At 41.3% G+C, this 14,315-nt stretch overlaps 2 protein-coding genes across 2 annotated transcripts; both read right to left on the reverse strand.

Moving 5' to 3' along the window:
* Window positions 1-2,255: 2,255 nt before the first annotated feature.
* Window positions 2,256-5,502, reverse strand: LOC114182353 (glutamate decarboxylase-like). Its single transcript, XM_028069218.1, has 6 exons — window positions 5,288-5,502; window positions 4,940-5,144; window positions 4,393-4,593; window positions 3,803-4,271; window positions 3,422-3,474; window positions 2,256-3,004 (listed from the first exon to the last, which is right to left on the reverse strand). The coding sequence occupies exons 1-6, from the start codon at window positions 5,380-5,382 to the stop codon at window positions 2,525-2,527; spliced, it is 1,503 nt and encodes a 500-aa protein (XP_027925019.1). The 5' UTR covers window positions 5,383-5,502; the 3' UTR covers window positions 2,256-2,524.
* Window positions 5,503-10,417: 4,915 nt separating this feature from the next.
* On the reverse strand, window positions 10,418-13,232 carry LOC146886653 (uncharacterized). Its single transcript, XM_085672603.1, has 3 exons — window positions 11,063-13,232; window positions 10,650-10,948; window positions 10,418-10,432 (listed from the first exon to the last, which is right to left on the reverse strand). Exons 1-3 carry the CDS (start codon window positions 13,188-13,190, stop codon window positions 10,418-10,420), a joined length of 2,442 nt encoding a protein of 813 aa, XP_085528729.1. The 5' UTR covers window positions 13,191-13,232.
* Window positions 13,233-14,315: the final 1,083 nt, after the last annotated feature.

Consider the following 14,315-nt stretch of genomic DNA (forward strand, 5'->3'; position numbering starts at 1 on the left):
AGGTTTAAGGAGAATCTTTTGTGAAAGATAATGGTGTGCAATCAGATCACAAAGTTTCAATCAGAAAAAATATAGGATCAATAATCCCGAATTTATATGGTTATGAATTTAGAGAAATACTTGATAATTCTCAATAATTTAGGAAATAATTTAAAAAGCAAGAAAATAATTAAACCCTAATCTTAAAACATTTCAACCATATGAAAACTAGCGTAAAAAAGGTATATAAAGTTTGGTGTGAAAACGACATCAGAACTCTTTGTACCTCTGTTTCTTTCTTTCTCCACGTAAAGTTATTTTTAAGTATCCACTGCAGTGTTTACAAGTGGCAAGCTCAATGATTAACACTCAAAACCTACTTTCACTAAGCAAAACACTTCCGAAAAGATGTAGGGTAGAGATACATTTTTCAAAATTGATGGTCTTTCGAGTGAACCAAAGTAATTGAGATAGGGCTTCTCCCTCCACCTCCGAATACTTTTCCTAAAATTTATTTGAATTAATTAATAACATTTTTTTCCTCTCTTAACTAATTAATTTTCAATATTTTGTTATATGGATGTCAATATTCAATATTTTAATTCTTTTAAAGATTTTATTTGTTACGGATATCAATATTCAGCGTTATGTATTTTTTTTTTTCATCTAATATCAACATCTGATATTTAGTTTTGTTATATGAATGTCGTCGATACTTTATTTCTTTTGTTAATTTTTTTCATGTTACATATGTCAACACCTAGGATTGTATTTTTCTTTTTCATTTACGACGGTAAACATCCAATTCAAATACATATTAAAAGAATTCATACAGTTTTATATATATATATATATATATATATATATATATATATGTATACATGTATTTTCTTCTTATTTAAATTTTTTCATTATTATTTTTTTTAACTGATTAATATTTTAATATATAATATAAGAATAAAATAAAATATTAATACATATTTATATAATATATTAAAACTAAATAATATTTTAAATAAATTAAATTTAAAAGAAAGAATATATATATATATATATATATATATATATATATATATATATATATATATATATAATCTCAACATTCGTATATGAAAAAAAGACATAATACCAGATATCGATATTCGTAATATATCGATATTTGTAACAGTTAAAAACTTAAAAATAAAAAAAGTAAAATATTACGTTTGTAAAACAAATCAAGATATCGGATGTCGACATCTATTAAAAAATGGATCGGTTAGAGAGAAAAATAATATAATTACTTTTAATTAAGAGATAAAGTGAGAATCTTTTTTTGGAGAAGTGTTTGGAGGTCCAAGAAGAAGTCCTTAAGTTACGTAGAGTGGCAAATCACACTCGGTTTTGTCCGCTAGAAAATATTGGATTGGACTGACTTGCTATCCAAAAATGAGTCAAAATTACGATCTGTTTGATCACAGAATAGTTTGATAGGTTGACATGTTATTATTATTATTTTTATTTTTTAATTAATTTTTATTTATAAAATCTGTTTAGATATATAATTATAAATAAATATTCAAAACATATTTAATTAAATAAATATTTTTAAAATTTTTAATTGATCAATTAATATTCTTAATCAAATAAATTAAAATAAATGGACCGAACCAGTTAAGTTGACCGAACCAGGTGGGTTTGAAAATTCCAACATGTTCGGTCCTATTTTGGCGGGTTGTCCCGCGGTAAGATACGAGACCAATTTAGGATTCATAATATTTTTAATTTAAAATTTTTAAAAATCAAATTTATAGTTTTTTTCATATCTGATTAACTTTCTTAATTTTTAATTTAAAACTTAAAAAATATATAGTTTTTTTTATATCTAATTAACTTTCTCATTTTTTTCATAACATGAAACTTATATTTACATTTAGATACTCAATAACCTCTCATTCAAATGTAAGTTCCACAAAAACATTTCTGACTACGAATACTTATCTCTGTGTTGTCATCCATCTTAACAATATACTTGTTTGGCCCTTCATCAAAACAACTTCTGAAACAGGAACTCACCGTTACAACACTAACCATCACCATAAATGTCTTCACAGTTCTGATATTTCTCTTACTGTATTGTAACTATGAAAGATTCATCAGGTTCATAACTAAACACCATAATAAAAGTTAGCCACCTCTACAAGTGTCTGTTTCTAATAACTCTTTTTTATCTTACAAATTTTAATCCAAAATCTTATAGAGACTGTTCGTGCACTATTATGGTACAACAACTCTAATTTTAATCGGATAAAAGCACAAATATCATTCATAAAAAGTGTATATAAGTCTTGGTAAGAACAGATACAGAAAATCACCACCACCTCAAAAACCAGATAGAGAAAATTTTCTCAGACAAAAACAGCAATGACAATAAGAATCTGTCATGCATTGCCATTTCTTATTGCTACATAGCCATCACAATCACAAACACACATATGTACATAAATATGAAAGCACCACCACCATCACTCTCAACAGGGTTATCAAAAACCAAGATTTGGTAACCCTAGCATGCTCCAAGTTTCTTGCCATGCACAAGTTTCTTCCAGTACAAAACAATCTCTTTCTGAGTCTCTGTTGCACTCTTCTTTATCTTCTCACTAGTCTCATTGGTGATGGCTGTGACATGAGCAGTTTTGTTAGAGACAGTGCTTGGAAGTGAGGCCAAGAGCTTCATAACTTTTTCTATGTCAGAAACAAGTCTCTGAGCCAAGCCACAGCTGAAATCCTCCCTCACCACCACCCTGAGAACTGCAATGTGTTGTGCATCTGGTGGCATTGTGTAGGCTGGAACTATCCACCCAAATTTTCTCAGCTGGTCTGATATCTCAAACACTGAGTGTTGGCTACTGTCTTCTTTCAAAGAGAAGGCCAAAAGGGGCACCCCTATATCCTTGGAGATGATGTTAAACCTCCCTGTTCTCTCAATTCCCTCTTTCAGAACTCTTGTATTCTCCAAGCAATTTTCCATGATGTTTTTGTAACCCTTATGTTCACAAGGATAACCAAATGTAATGACAGAAAACAGAAAACAGATAATCCAAGAAGTTGCACTGAAGTACTAATTTAACATGAAGTGCATGATAATTCACATAATGAAGCAATTATAGGACATTGTTAATGTCATGTATTATCATGCAGTTGTTATTTCTGTAATTTTGTCTAGCAGTTTAATTGAGGAAACTTCTTGGTGATTTTTGAAACTCCTGTTCAAAGACATCTTCATTAGGACAAGAGAAAATGGAGAAACAACCAGGAAAACTGATACATCACTGCATGGATATAGAATATTGATGTTGATTTCTATATATACATAGAACCTCTTTTTTATGGTAAATTATGTCTTTGTATATGTCTTGGAACTTAAAGTAAAGATGCTGGACTAAGATTATAACATGTTCACCTCAAAGCCAAGCCGGATAAACTGGTAATATTGTGCAATAATTTGACTGGATCCTGTCAAAAGAAATACAAAGAAATGGGAGGGACAAAAGAAAAGAAAAGTATCATAAGATATTTAGATGATTGGAATAAGAACCAAATAACATTAATTGAGGTCCCAATGCTTATTATTACAAACATCTAATGATCAAAATACTTAAAGAATTGGATCAATGTACAGAACCAACATTAGCACTTTATCAAATTCAAAATTATCACATGCAACTTCATCAACAATTCCCTATATAGCATCATCTTTTTCAGACAGCAAGGGGTAATACTGAATCAGATACATAACATAACACTTAGCTGAATAAGGTAGTTGCTGCTCAATTCATTATACCTTTAGAGAAATTCAATGTGAAAGTTGGCTGATCAGAACCAAGATAATTTATGTGGAAAACAAGTTCATCTGGCAAATCATCCTTACTCCTCCAGACAACCCAACCAACACCAGGGTAGACAAGACCATACTTGTGGCCACTAACATTGATGCTTTTCACCAATGGCAAACGAAAATCCCATTCTAGATCAGGATAGAGAAATGGAGCAATAAACCCCCCACTGGCAGCATCTACATGAATTGGGGTATCCCAACCTGTCTCTTTGTTCTTTTCTGTGAGAAGTTCATTGAGAAGTTTCACATCCTCAAACTCTCCAGTCATAGTTGACCCCAAAATGGCTGCAACACAGATAGTGTTCTCATCCACCAGTTCAACTGCTTTCACAGGGTCCATCACATAGTATCCCTCACTGAGTTTCACTTCCTTCAGCTCTACCTCAAAGTACCTTGCAAATTTTTCCCAACAAACCTGTGAAGAAAATTTCAAAGAACACACAGGATTACATATTTATGTGTGCCTGTTTCCCATGATATGATCATGCAGCTATCACAATTTAAAAGTTGTTTGAAAGTTCTTAGCATCAACCTACCTGCACATTAGCCCCAGTAACTATGTTAGGCTTGTCATATGGTTTTCCTTCAGCTTTTCTCTTGGTCTGCCATTTCCTTTTAAAAGCCAAACCTGCTAACATTATTGCCTCTGATGACCCCACAGTTCCCACACCTACTGCAGTCTCATCTTCATTTATAGGAGCGTGGAATAGATTTGCTATTATATTTACACACCGGTTCTGCAGAATTTAACAAAATGAAACTAATCAGTCTTTAACTCTCACACTTCATCCCAAAAATAACCATGAAATGATACAGTATCTTCAAATTTATAGTGAACATCAGAAGCTCATAATATCCAATAAGTTGGCATCCGAGACACAAACTTTTCAGAAGAAAGGGCTATAAAAACAGTAGAATCTTATGTGGGGTACTCCTTTGTTTCTTAACATCCCTACACGTTCTTAGAAAAAATCCATTTTATCGAAAAGACAACTTGATCAGAGAATGATAATTTTAGGGAGCAAGGAAGAGTCATGATCGTGAAGATCCCAAAAACCTCAATATTGCAAGGAACACACAAACCTGGAGCTCAGTGGTGACAGGGTACTCATCCATGTCAACATAGTTCTTGTTAAGTGAAGCCATTATGAGCTTGTCACACTCAGGCTCCATCCATGTGGTCACAAATGAGGCCAAGTTGAGCCTTGGTGTGCCATCCAGCATCAACTCATCGTTTATTATCTGATAAGCAGCATCCTTTGGTATTGATTTCTCTGGCATCTTGAACCTGTTGAATTCATTTCCACCCCAAACCCATCAAAACAAAGAAACCTCAGAAATCAAAACCAAACCTTCCTATTTTCTTGTTCTCTATGTTTTCTCCCAACTAAACTAAGTGTGAAGTTCTAAGAAAAAGTAGGGAAGATATACCTGGGAATAGGTTCACGCACATATCTGGAAGCAAAGGTAGAAAATATACTCTGTGCTTGTTCATCTGGGTGTGTAGCAGTGGATGTGATCACCATTTTGGATGTTTTCTTCTGAGAAAATGCTCCTGTACAAAGTGTGAAATCAGAACTATAAAGAGATAGGATCACACCGCTTACAGTATAAAAGAGTGGAGTTTTCTCTCCTGTTTTAGTAACATTCAATAAATAAGGAAGAAAAGGCACTTTTAACAGTTCCATTTGAGTAAAATCTAGAAGGAGAAACTCCCTTCAATCATGGTAAAAAAAGTTTCTTGCTTTTAACATTACCCTATTTGCTATATGTCTGCCACTTTTCAACCATGTTGATGATATTCATTCTATATTTTCATGTAACTTTCACTACTTTTTTCACTCTTACCTCATTCATTCCATTTTCTACTTCTTTTCATTGCATGTTTTATTTATCTTTGAAATGCTGCTCAAAATATTTTGACTGTGAAATATAATATGCAGAACTTGCTGGTAGGTAACGAAACTGATTATATTATATTATATTCAAAAGATATCACACACTATTATGCAATGCATGTTGAATTCGGGATCAGAAATTGCACCTGTGAATTGAGGAAAGGACCCAGATGGGTGACAGGTGAACACATAGTTGTCACTTTTATGCATGATTTTGACCTTCAGGTTCATCTATTATTCTGACACATGTATGATGAGTTCTAAATTTAGAAAACAATTTTTTGGTAGTGGAGTAGATTTTCTTTTCTACAGAAGCAGTAATTAATAATTATTTTGTTCATAATGTGAGTCTTCAATCAATGAAAATTGAAAAAGATTTTGTTCTAAATACTGTTCAAGCAGAAGGATTAAAAACGAAAACATGAAAATTAAAATTAAAGTTACACGAATGAAGACAAGTTTTAGAAGATAAACTTTCTCTTATAAAATGAAAAAGAAGGTTAACAGTCAATTATATACGTAAACAATAATAATGTCAATAAAAAAATATTTAAAATATAATTAATTAGATAAAAAAATATTATCTTAATTATGTGTATAAAGTATAAGTATTGATATCCAAATTATATTTAAAAATTTTCTACATCAAATTATATTTAATTTTTTTTAATAAATATATTAACATATAAAATATTTTATTGCACCAATCACGTTAATTACAATTTTTTGCTTATTTTTCCTTTTTAATTCTCTTTCCTTTAATTTAAATAATTCATTTTTTTATTATTTTTCTTTTCTTCTTTCTTTCTAATCCAGTCCAAAGAAAATCCCCAATGCTGAGGTAGCAAGTTTCTTTCATGTATTTAGGATGTTCACATTTTTCCAAAACTTTAATTAAATCTACATCACATTAAGCAATTTATAATCAATATGTTTTTTAACTGATTTTTAGCCATTCCTTTCCAACTTTGTTATCTCTTTTGTGTAACGTCCCATTTAATTTAATACGTAAAATTAAAGGAAACGTCACGTGATAAAGGCATAATAACGCAGTCCAGGGTTCCTTAACATTACCCCTACGAAACTAGGCACACCACGATGCCGATAAAGGAAAGCTGAAATACGGGTACACGTAGAATGAAGTGTAGAAATACGGAAAGAAAATACATGGGCCGTGGCCCTGAATAAACACGAGGACACTCCAGCCCAGATGGCTAAGCTATTGGATCGCTGCTCCCTTGCTGACCACGAGGAACTCGCCCATCTGCTCCCATCAACCCGAGTTGATGATCATCGCAAGAAGAACAGCCACATACATCACAAACATACAACAAAACGGGTAAGCTAGAGCTAACAACATGCATCATGCAGTCAAACATATTTTCATCATCTCATATTCACACAGCAACCAAACATGTTATGACTCTTCATCCATTACACTACGACTCGACTCGACTCATCCGGATACGTATAACTTGGTCGGATTCAGCGGATGCTTGCACTTGTGTGGGTACCCCTGCTCGAACCTGAGCTGCTCGATCCTGAGCCATGTATTACCAGTGTTACAATAAATCAAATCTCTCCCACCACAAGGTTAGCCCTTAATGAGTTTCAGGCCTCCTGCTACTCCCACCACAAGAGTCAGTCCGCTCTAAGTGAGACTAACTGACTCCTCGGAGCGTCAGGATGCAACCTTACCTTGAATCCTTACCTAGTTATACAGATGGGGCACCACCATGAACACCCACTAACAGGGGCCATGGAATTACGTCCCGACCACTGAAGCGCAACCCCGGAGGTCTCACCTAGAGACCCCAAGGAATTATACGCTGACACGGACCAACGTTCATACATCAGCAATTTGCGAATATTAAATTATATTTTTCCAATTCCATCTCAACCTTTGAAGTTCAATCCTCATATCAATCCTCTCACAATCCCTACCTCTGATCATTACCACCCCGATGAGTCTGGGGCCTAGTTTCACATCAATATCATGTTCCTTTAATTTCAAACCACCCATTTTAATTCGCATGTTAAGCCTCATACCAACTCATTCTTCCACAATTCATGAATCACGCCAAACATATATTTCATACTCCATTATATACCCATACATCATCACACAATCATGCCCAATCAAAACAGATCACACGGGAAGCATTGAAAGTCCAAAACATAGCGCAGCCTCGCCCAGCATCTCGCCCAGGCTGAGGGGCCTCGCTCAGGCGAGATGTCTCGCTCAGGCGAGCCTCCCCTCGCCTAGGCGAGAGCACAAAAACAAGGGTGTGGCAATTACGGGATCTCGCTTAAGCGAGATCCCTCTCGCCTGGGCGAGTGGCCAGCTCGCTCAAAAGGTGAGCGAGTCGCCTGGGCGAGATTTCGTGCAGAGATCTCCCTGTTTCATCTCGCCTAGGCGAGATTGACTCGCTTGGGCGAGATCTACAGGTCTCGCCACTGTTCACCACTGTAACAGTCAAGTTTTCTGATCAAACAACGCATGCAAAGTATCTCCACACATCAAAACAACAGATCTAACCACGAAATCAACAAACGACGCATAAACAGTTCCAAAGGACTCGAAAACTAGAACCCTAACTTTCCGTACCTGAGATTCGAGCTAGCGAAACGTTCCGACACTCCCCCGACACCGAACACACGAGCACAGCAGCTCAAGGGGCGAATGGAACACTGAAAGGATAGAGAAACAGGAGCACAAATGGGTTATTTGGAAACTCTAACGGAAAGAAACGAGAAGGATCATGGAGACGAGGATGGCTAGCATAGTACTTACATGGGGTAGAGGATAGCTTCGAACGGCTCAACGACGGTGGGGGCGGAACCCTAGCAGAGGGTGTGGCGGCTGCGGCTCAAGGTAAGGGCAGGGTGTCCTTCTCTGAAGTGTAGGGTACCCTGGCTTAGGGCAGACCTAAGACTTATATACCCTGGGCCAACCCTTAGGCCCACTTAGGGGCAGCCCACTAATCTTTGTGGCTGGAAAAACACAACAAAAAAAAAAAAGAAAAACAGAAAATGGGCCTTACATTCTCCCCAACAAGAAAATTTTCGACCTCGAAAATAAGGACTTACCAGGTAAACAGATGTGGATGTGATTTTCTCATGTCCTCCTCTAACTCCCAAGTCGAGTCACCCGTCCTCCGATCCCAGATGACTTTGACAAGATTGACGGTCTTTCCACGACGTTCCTCCACCTTGCTATCCTCAAGAGCGATGGGTGGTACTTCCACTGTGAGATCTTCCCTGATCTGTATATCCTCAGCTTCCAACACGTGAGCCGGATCGAATACATACTTCCTCAGCTGTGACACATGAAACACTGGATGAAGGTTCGCCAACTGCGGGGGTAAGGCTATCTCATAAGCCACTGGTCCAATCCTCCTTGTGATCTGATACGGGCCAAGGAATTTGGGTGAAAGCTTCCTTGAGCGGAGAGCCCTTCCCACGCCCGTGGTTCGGGTCACCCTCAAGAACACATGATCTCCTGCTGCAAACTCCAACGGCCTCCTCCTGCGATCCGCATAAGCCTTCTGCCTGCTCTGCGAAGCCAACATCCTATCTCTCACCATCCTCACCTTCTCGGTGGTCTGTGCTAACAACTCCGGCCCAACCAACACTGCCTCTCCATCCTGATACCAACAGAGAGGAGTCCTACACCTCCTGCCATAAAGAGCCTCGTATGGCGCCATGCCAATGCTCGCATGAAAACTGTTGTTGTAGGTGAACTCTATCAAAGGCAACACTTCATCCCAAGCTCCCAGATGATCCAATATGCAAGTCCTCAACAAATCCTCTAACGACTGGATCGTCCTCTCAGACTGGCCATCTGTCTGAGGGTGATATGCTGAACTCATGGTGAGCTTGCTACCCATAGCACTCTGCAGCGTCTGCCAAAACCGGGATGTGAACCGTGGGTCTCTGTCGGAAACTATGCTCGAAGGTACTCCATGCAACCTCACAATCTCTTTGACGTACAGCTGGGCCAACTTGGCCATAGACATTCTCAAGTTCATCGCCAGAAAGTGTGCACTTTTGGTCAACCGATCCACTATCACCCAGATAGTGTCATGTCCTCTAAAAGTCCGTGGAAGATGAGTCACGAAATCCATGGAGATGCTGTCCCATTTCCACACTGGTACCTCTAACGACTGTAGAACGCCACCGGGTCGCTGATGCTCCACCTTCGCCTTCTGACACGTTAAACAAGCTGATACAAACTGAGCCACATCTTTCTTCATCCCCTGCCACCAGAAAGTTTCCTTGAGGTCCTGGTACATCTTAGTCATGCCAGGATGCAAGCTAAGACGACTCTTGTGTCCTTCCTCAAGGATCAACTTCCTCAACTCTGCGTCATCAGGTATGCATACTCTGCCTCGAAACCTCAGTATGCCATCATCACTCACAGCAAAGTCTCTAGCCTCATCTGATCCAAGCTGCTCTCTAACTCTGTTCAGACTAGCATCCAACAACTGTCTCTCTCTGACCGAGCCCAAGAAGTCACTAGATATAGTAAGGGTACTACACCTAATAGACTCGGACTCCAACTCCACCTGTAGTCTCATGTCTCTGAACTTCTCTAGTAGCTCTGCCTCTTTTATCATGAGATGTGCTGCGTGTACCGTCTTCCTACTCAAAGCATCTGCCACTACATTCGCCTTCCCTGGGTGATATAGGAGTTCAAAGTCGTAGTCCTTTAGGAATTCCATCCACCTCCTTTGCCTCATATTCAGCTCCTTCTGATCAAACAAGTACTTTAAACTTTTGTGGTCGCTGAACACCCGAAACTGAGCACCATACAGATAGTGCCTCCAGATCTTCAAGGCAAAAACTATCGCTGCCAACTCAAGGTCATGAGTGGGGTAATTACGCTCATGCACCTTAAGCTGTCGCGAAGCATATGCCACTGCCTTCCCTTCTTGCATCAAAACACATCCAAGTCCAAGGCGGGAGGCGTCACAGTAGACCTCAAACGGCTTTCCGACATCCGGGATCACAAGTATCGGTGCACTGGTCAGTCTCTTCTTTAGTTCCTGAAAACTCTCCTCACACTTATCCGTCCAGGTGAAGGGTTGGTCCTTCCGGGTAAGCAAAGTCAGAGGTGCCGCAATCTTGGAGAATCCCTCTATGAACCTCCTGTAGTATCCTGCTAACCCCACAAAGCTCCTGATCTCTGTGGCTGTTTTAGGACTTTCCCATCTTACCACTGCCTCGACCTTCGCTGGGTCCACTGCAATCCCCTGGGCGGATATCACATGCCCCAAAAACTGAACTTCGTCCAGCCAGAACTCACACTTGGACAGCTTGGCATACAGCTGCTTCTCTCTCAAAAAACCAAGCACCAATCTCAGGTGTTCTGCATGTTCCTCATGCGTCCTGGAGTAGATAAGGATGTCGTCTATGAAGACCACGACAAACTTATCTAGGAAAGGTCGGAAGATCCTGTTCATGTAGTCCATGAACACTGCCGGAGCGTTGGTCACACCAAACGGCATAACCACATACTTATAGTGGCCATACCTCGACCTGAAGGCTGTCTTCTGTACATCATCAGCCTTTACCAAAATCTGGTGATAACCCGATCGCAGATCTATCTTCGAGAACACCGATGACCCATGCAACTGATCCATCAAGTCATCAATCCTCGGGAGCGGGTACTTGTTCTTGATAGTCACCTTGTTCAGTTGCCTGTAATCCACACACAGGCGTGAACTCCCGTCCTTCTTCTTCACCAACAACACTGGTGCTCCCCAAGGTGAAGTGCTGGGTCGGATGAACTGTTTCTCCATCAGGTCTTCTATCTGTTTCTTGAGCTCTACTAACTCTGCTGGAGCCATACGATATGGGGCCATCGAGACTGGGCCTGTTCCTGGGACTAGATCAATGGAGAACTCCACTTCCCTACTGGGAGGCAACCCTGGTACCTCCTCCGGAAACACATCCACAAAGTCCTGGACGACTGGTATCACAGACGTCGTCTCTTCTCTCTCCACCTCCATGTGTGTGAAGATCACGTAGCACTGCGCACCGTCCTTTAGCTCTCTCATAACGTCCTGGGAGGATACCAACTCATGCTCCTCCGAGTCGGGAAACAACAGCTTCTTCTCCCGACAATCTATCAGAATGCGATTGGCAGAGAGCCAATCCATCCCTAAGATCACCTCCAACTCCTGTAGAGGTAGGCAGATTAAGTTCACCTTGTACCTGCGCCCCTCTACCTCCACTGGAAGCCTAGCACACAAGGACGACGTCCTGACCAAACCCGATGCCGGAGTAGACACCGCAAGCTCACACTGCAGCTCGCGCACCGGCAAACCCAACCGTTCAACACAAGCAAAAGACACAAAAGAGTGTGTCGCTCCAGAATCATACAACACACAGCAAGAAGAACCAGCTATCATGCAACTACCCATAACCAAGTTACCTGAGCCTGATGCCTCTGCCCCTGACATGGCGTACACTCTGCCCGTCACCTGAGGCCTGTTGCCTCTGTCTCTCCCCTGATGCTGCTGGGGTGCCTGAACTGGAGGTCGTGTCGCCGCCCTAGCAAGGTTGGGACAATCTCTCCCGAAGTGCCCTTCCTTGCCACAGTTATTGCACCGACGGTAACCCTCCCTACGCGGACACGCATACCTCGGGTGGGGTCCTCCACACGAGTAACACCGGACTCGACCCTGCTGCGGAGGAAAGCTCCTAGACTCCTGAGGCTGATGGTGTGGTCTATCATACGGTCTCCTCCGCTCCTCCTGTCTGGGCCTGGACCCAGATGGTCCACCAATCCTCTGGGGCGGCTGTGGCTGCTGTGGGCGCTGGCCTTCCACCTCGCGCTTCATCTTCTCCATCACCCTGGCCTTCTCTACCAGGGCGGCAAAGTCCTTGATGGACAAAGGGGCCACCATCAAGCGGATGTCACCGCGAAGTCCATTCTCGAACTTCCTGCATCGCCACTCCTCATCGAGCGGTAGGGTGTAGAAACGGCTGAGGTGTTTGAACCTCTCAGCATACTCTGCCACTGTCTTCCCTCCCTGGGTCAACTGGAGGAATTCCACCTCCTTGGCGTACCGAATGCTGTCTGGGAAGTACTCGGATAGAAACCTCTCCCTGAAGGTTTCCCATGTCACCGGCTCATCCCTCTCCTCCAGGATGGATCTGGTGCTGCTCCACCAATGCTCCGCCTCTCCCGTGAGCATATAGACCGAGAACGCCAACCTGTCCTCTGCAGGGCACATCTTGGCGTCGTAGATACGCTCCAGGTCCTTCAGCCATTGGTCTGCGGCGTCAGGACTAGCCTTCCCATCAAACTTCGCCGGGTGGTGTTTCAGAAAGTCCTCCAAGCTCCACTCCCTGACCGCAGGTCGTGGCTCAGGACCAAACACAGGTGTCGTCGTCCTGCTCTCCTCCATCTGGCGGAGGGCCTCCATATGCTGCCTATGAGCATCCTCAGCAGCTACCCTTGCAGCCTCCATCTGCTGCATCACTGCCTGCTGCTGCTCGAGCGACGCCGCCTGTCGCTGCATGGATGCCTCATGCTGCTGCATCATCACAGCACTCTGCTGCGTCATCGCTGCTACCATCGCCTCCATAGCTCTGGCGATATCTGATGTGTCCCCCTGGGATGACTGAGAAGTCCGGCGAGGAGGTGCCATAGTCCACTGGCACAGAGAAAATCACTTGGTTAGACTCGACAAAGGCAAGAATTTAACTAAGAATACTCAGAAGACACAGAGAAAGCTAAGCGGACATCCAAGTCCACAGACCTAAGGAATGACCGCTCTGATACCATAAATGTAACGTCCCATTTAATTTAATACGTAAAATTAAAGGAAACGTCACGTGATAAAGGCATAATAACGCAGTCCAGGGTTCCTTAACATTACCCCTACGAAACTAGGCACACCACGATGCCGATAAAGGAAAGCTGAAATACGGGTACACGTAGAATGAAGTGTAGAAATACGGAAAGAAAATACATGGGCCGTGGCCCTGAATAAACACGAGGACACTCCAGCCCAGATGGCTAAGCTATTGGATCGCTGCTCCCTTGCTGACCACGAGGAACTCGCCCATCTGCTCCCATCAACCCGAGTTGATGATCATCGCAAGAAGAACAGCCACATACATCACAAACATACAACAAAACGGGTAAGCTAGAGCTAACAACATGCATCATGCAGTCAAACATATTTTCATCATCTCATATTCACACAGCAACCAAACATGTTATGACTCTTCATCCATTACACTACGACTCGACTCGACTCATCCGGATACGTATAACTTGGTCGGATTCAGCGGATGCTTGCACTTGTGTGGGTACCCCTGCTCGAACCTGAGCTGCTCGATCCTGAGCCATGTATTACCAGTGTTACAATAAATCAAATCTCTCCCACCACAAGGTTAGCCCTTAATGAGTTTCAGGCCTCCTGCTACTCCCACCACAAGAGTCAGTCCGCTCTAAGTGAGACTAACTGACTCCTCGGAGCGTCAGGATGCAACCTTACCTTGAATCCTTACCTAGTTATACAGATGGGGCACCACCATGAACA

This window comes from Vigna unguiculata, chromosome 4, assembly GCF_037176805.1.
Source record: "Vigna unguiculata cultivar grain cowpea cultivar isolate G323 ecotype 2 chromosome 4, ASM3717680v1, whole genome shotgun sequence".
In the NCBI taxonomy this organism is placed as follows: Eukaryota; Viridiplantae; Streptophyta; class Magnoliopsida; order Fabales; family Fabaceae; genus Vigna; species Vigna unguiculata.

Excerpts from the sequence above, each read along its gene's own strand:
- LOC114182353 (XM_028069218.1), bottom strand. The coding sequence starts at position 5,382 with ATGGTGATCACATCCACTGCTACACACCCAGATGAACAAGCACAGAGT. Across the intron at positions 5,145-5,287 it reads GTGCGTGAACCTATTCCCAG|GTTCAAGATGCCAGAGAAAT; the intron begins GTATATCTTCCC and ends TGAATTCAACAG. Across the intron at positions 3,005-3,421 it reads TTATCCGGCTTGGCTTTGAG|GGTTACAAAAACATCATGGA; the intron begins GTGAACATGTTA and ends TGTGAACATAAG.
- LOC146886653 (XM_085672603.1), bottom strand. The coding sequence starts at position 13,190 with ATGGAGGCCCTCCGCCAGATGGAGGAGAGCAGGACGACGACACCTGTG. Across the intron at positions 10,949-11,062 it reads GTATGCCAAGCTGTCCAAGT|CCACAGAGATCAGGAGCTTT; the intron begins GTGAGTTCTGGC and ends GTCCTAAAACAG.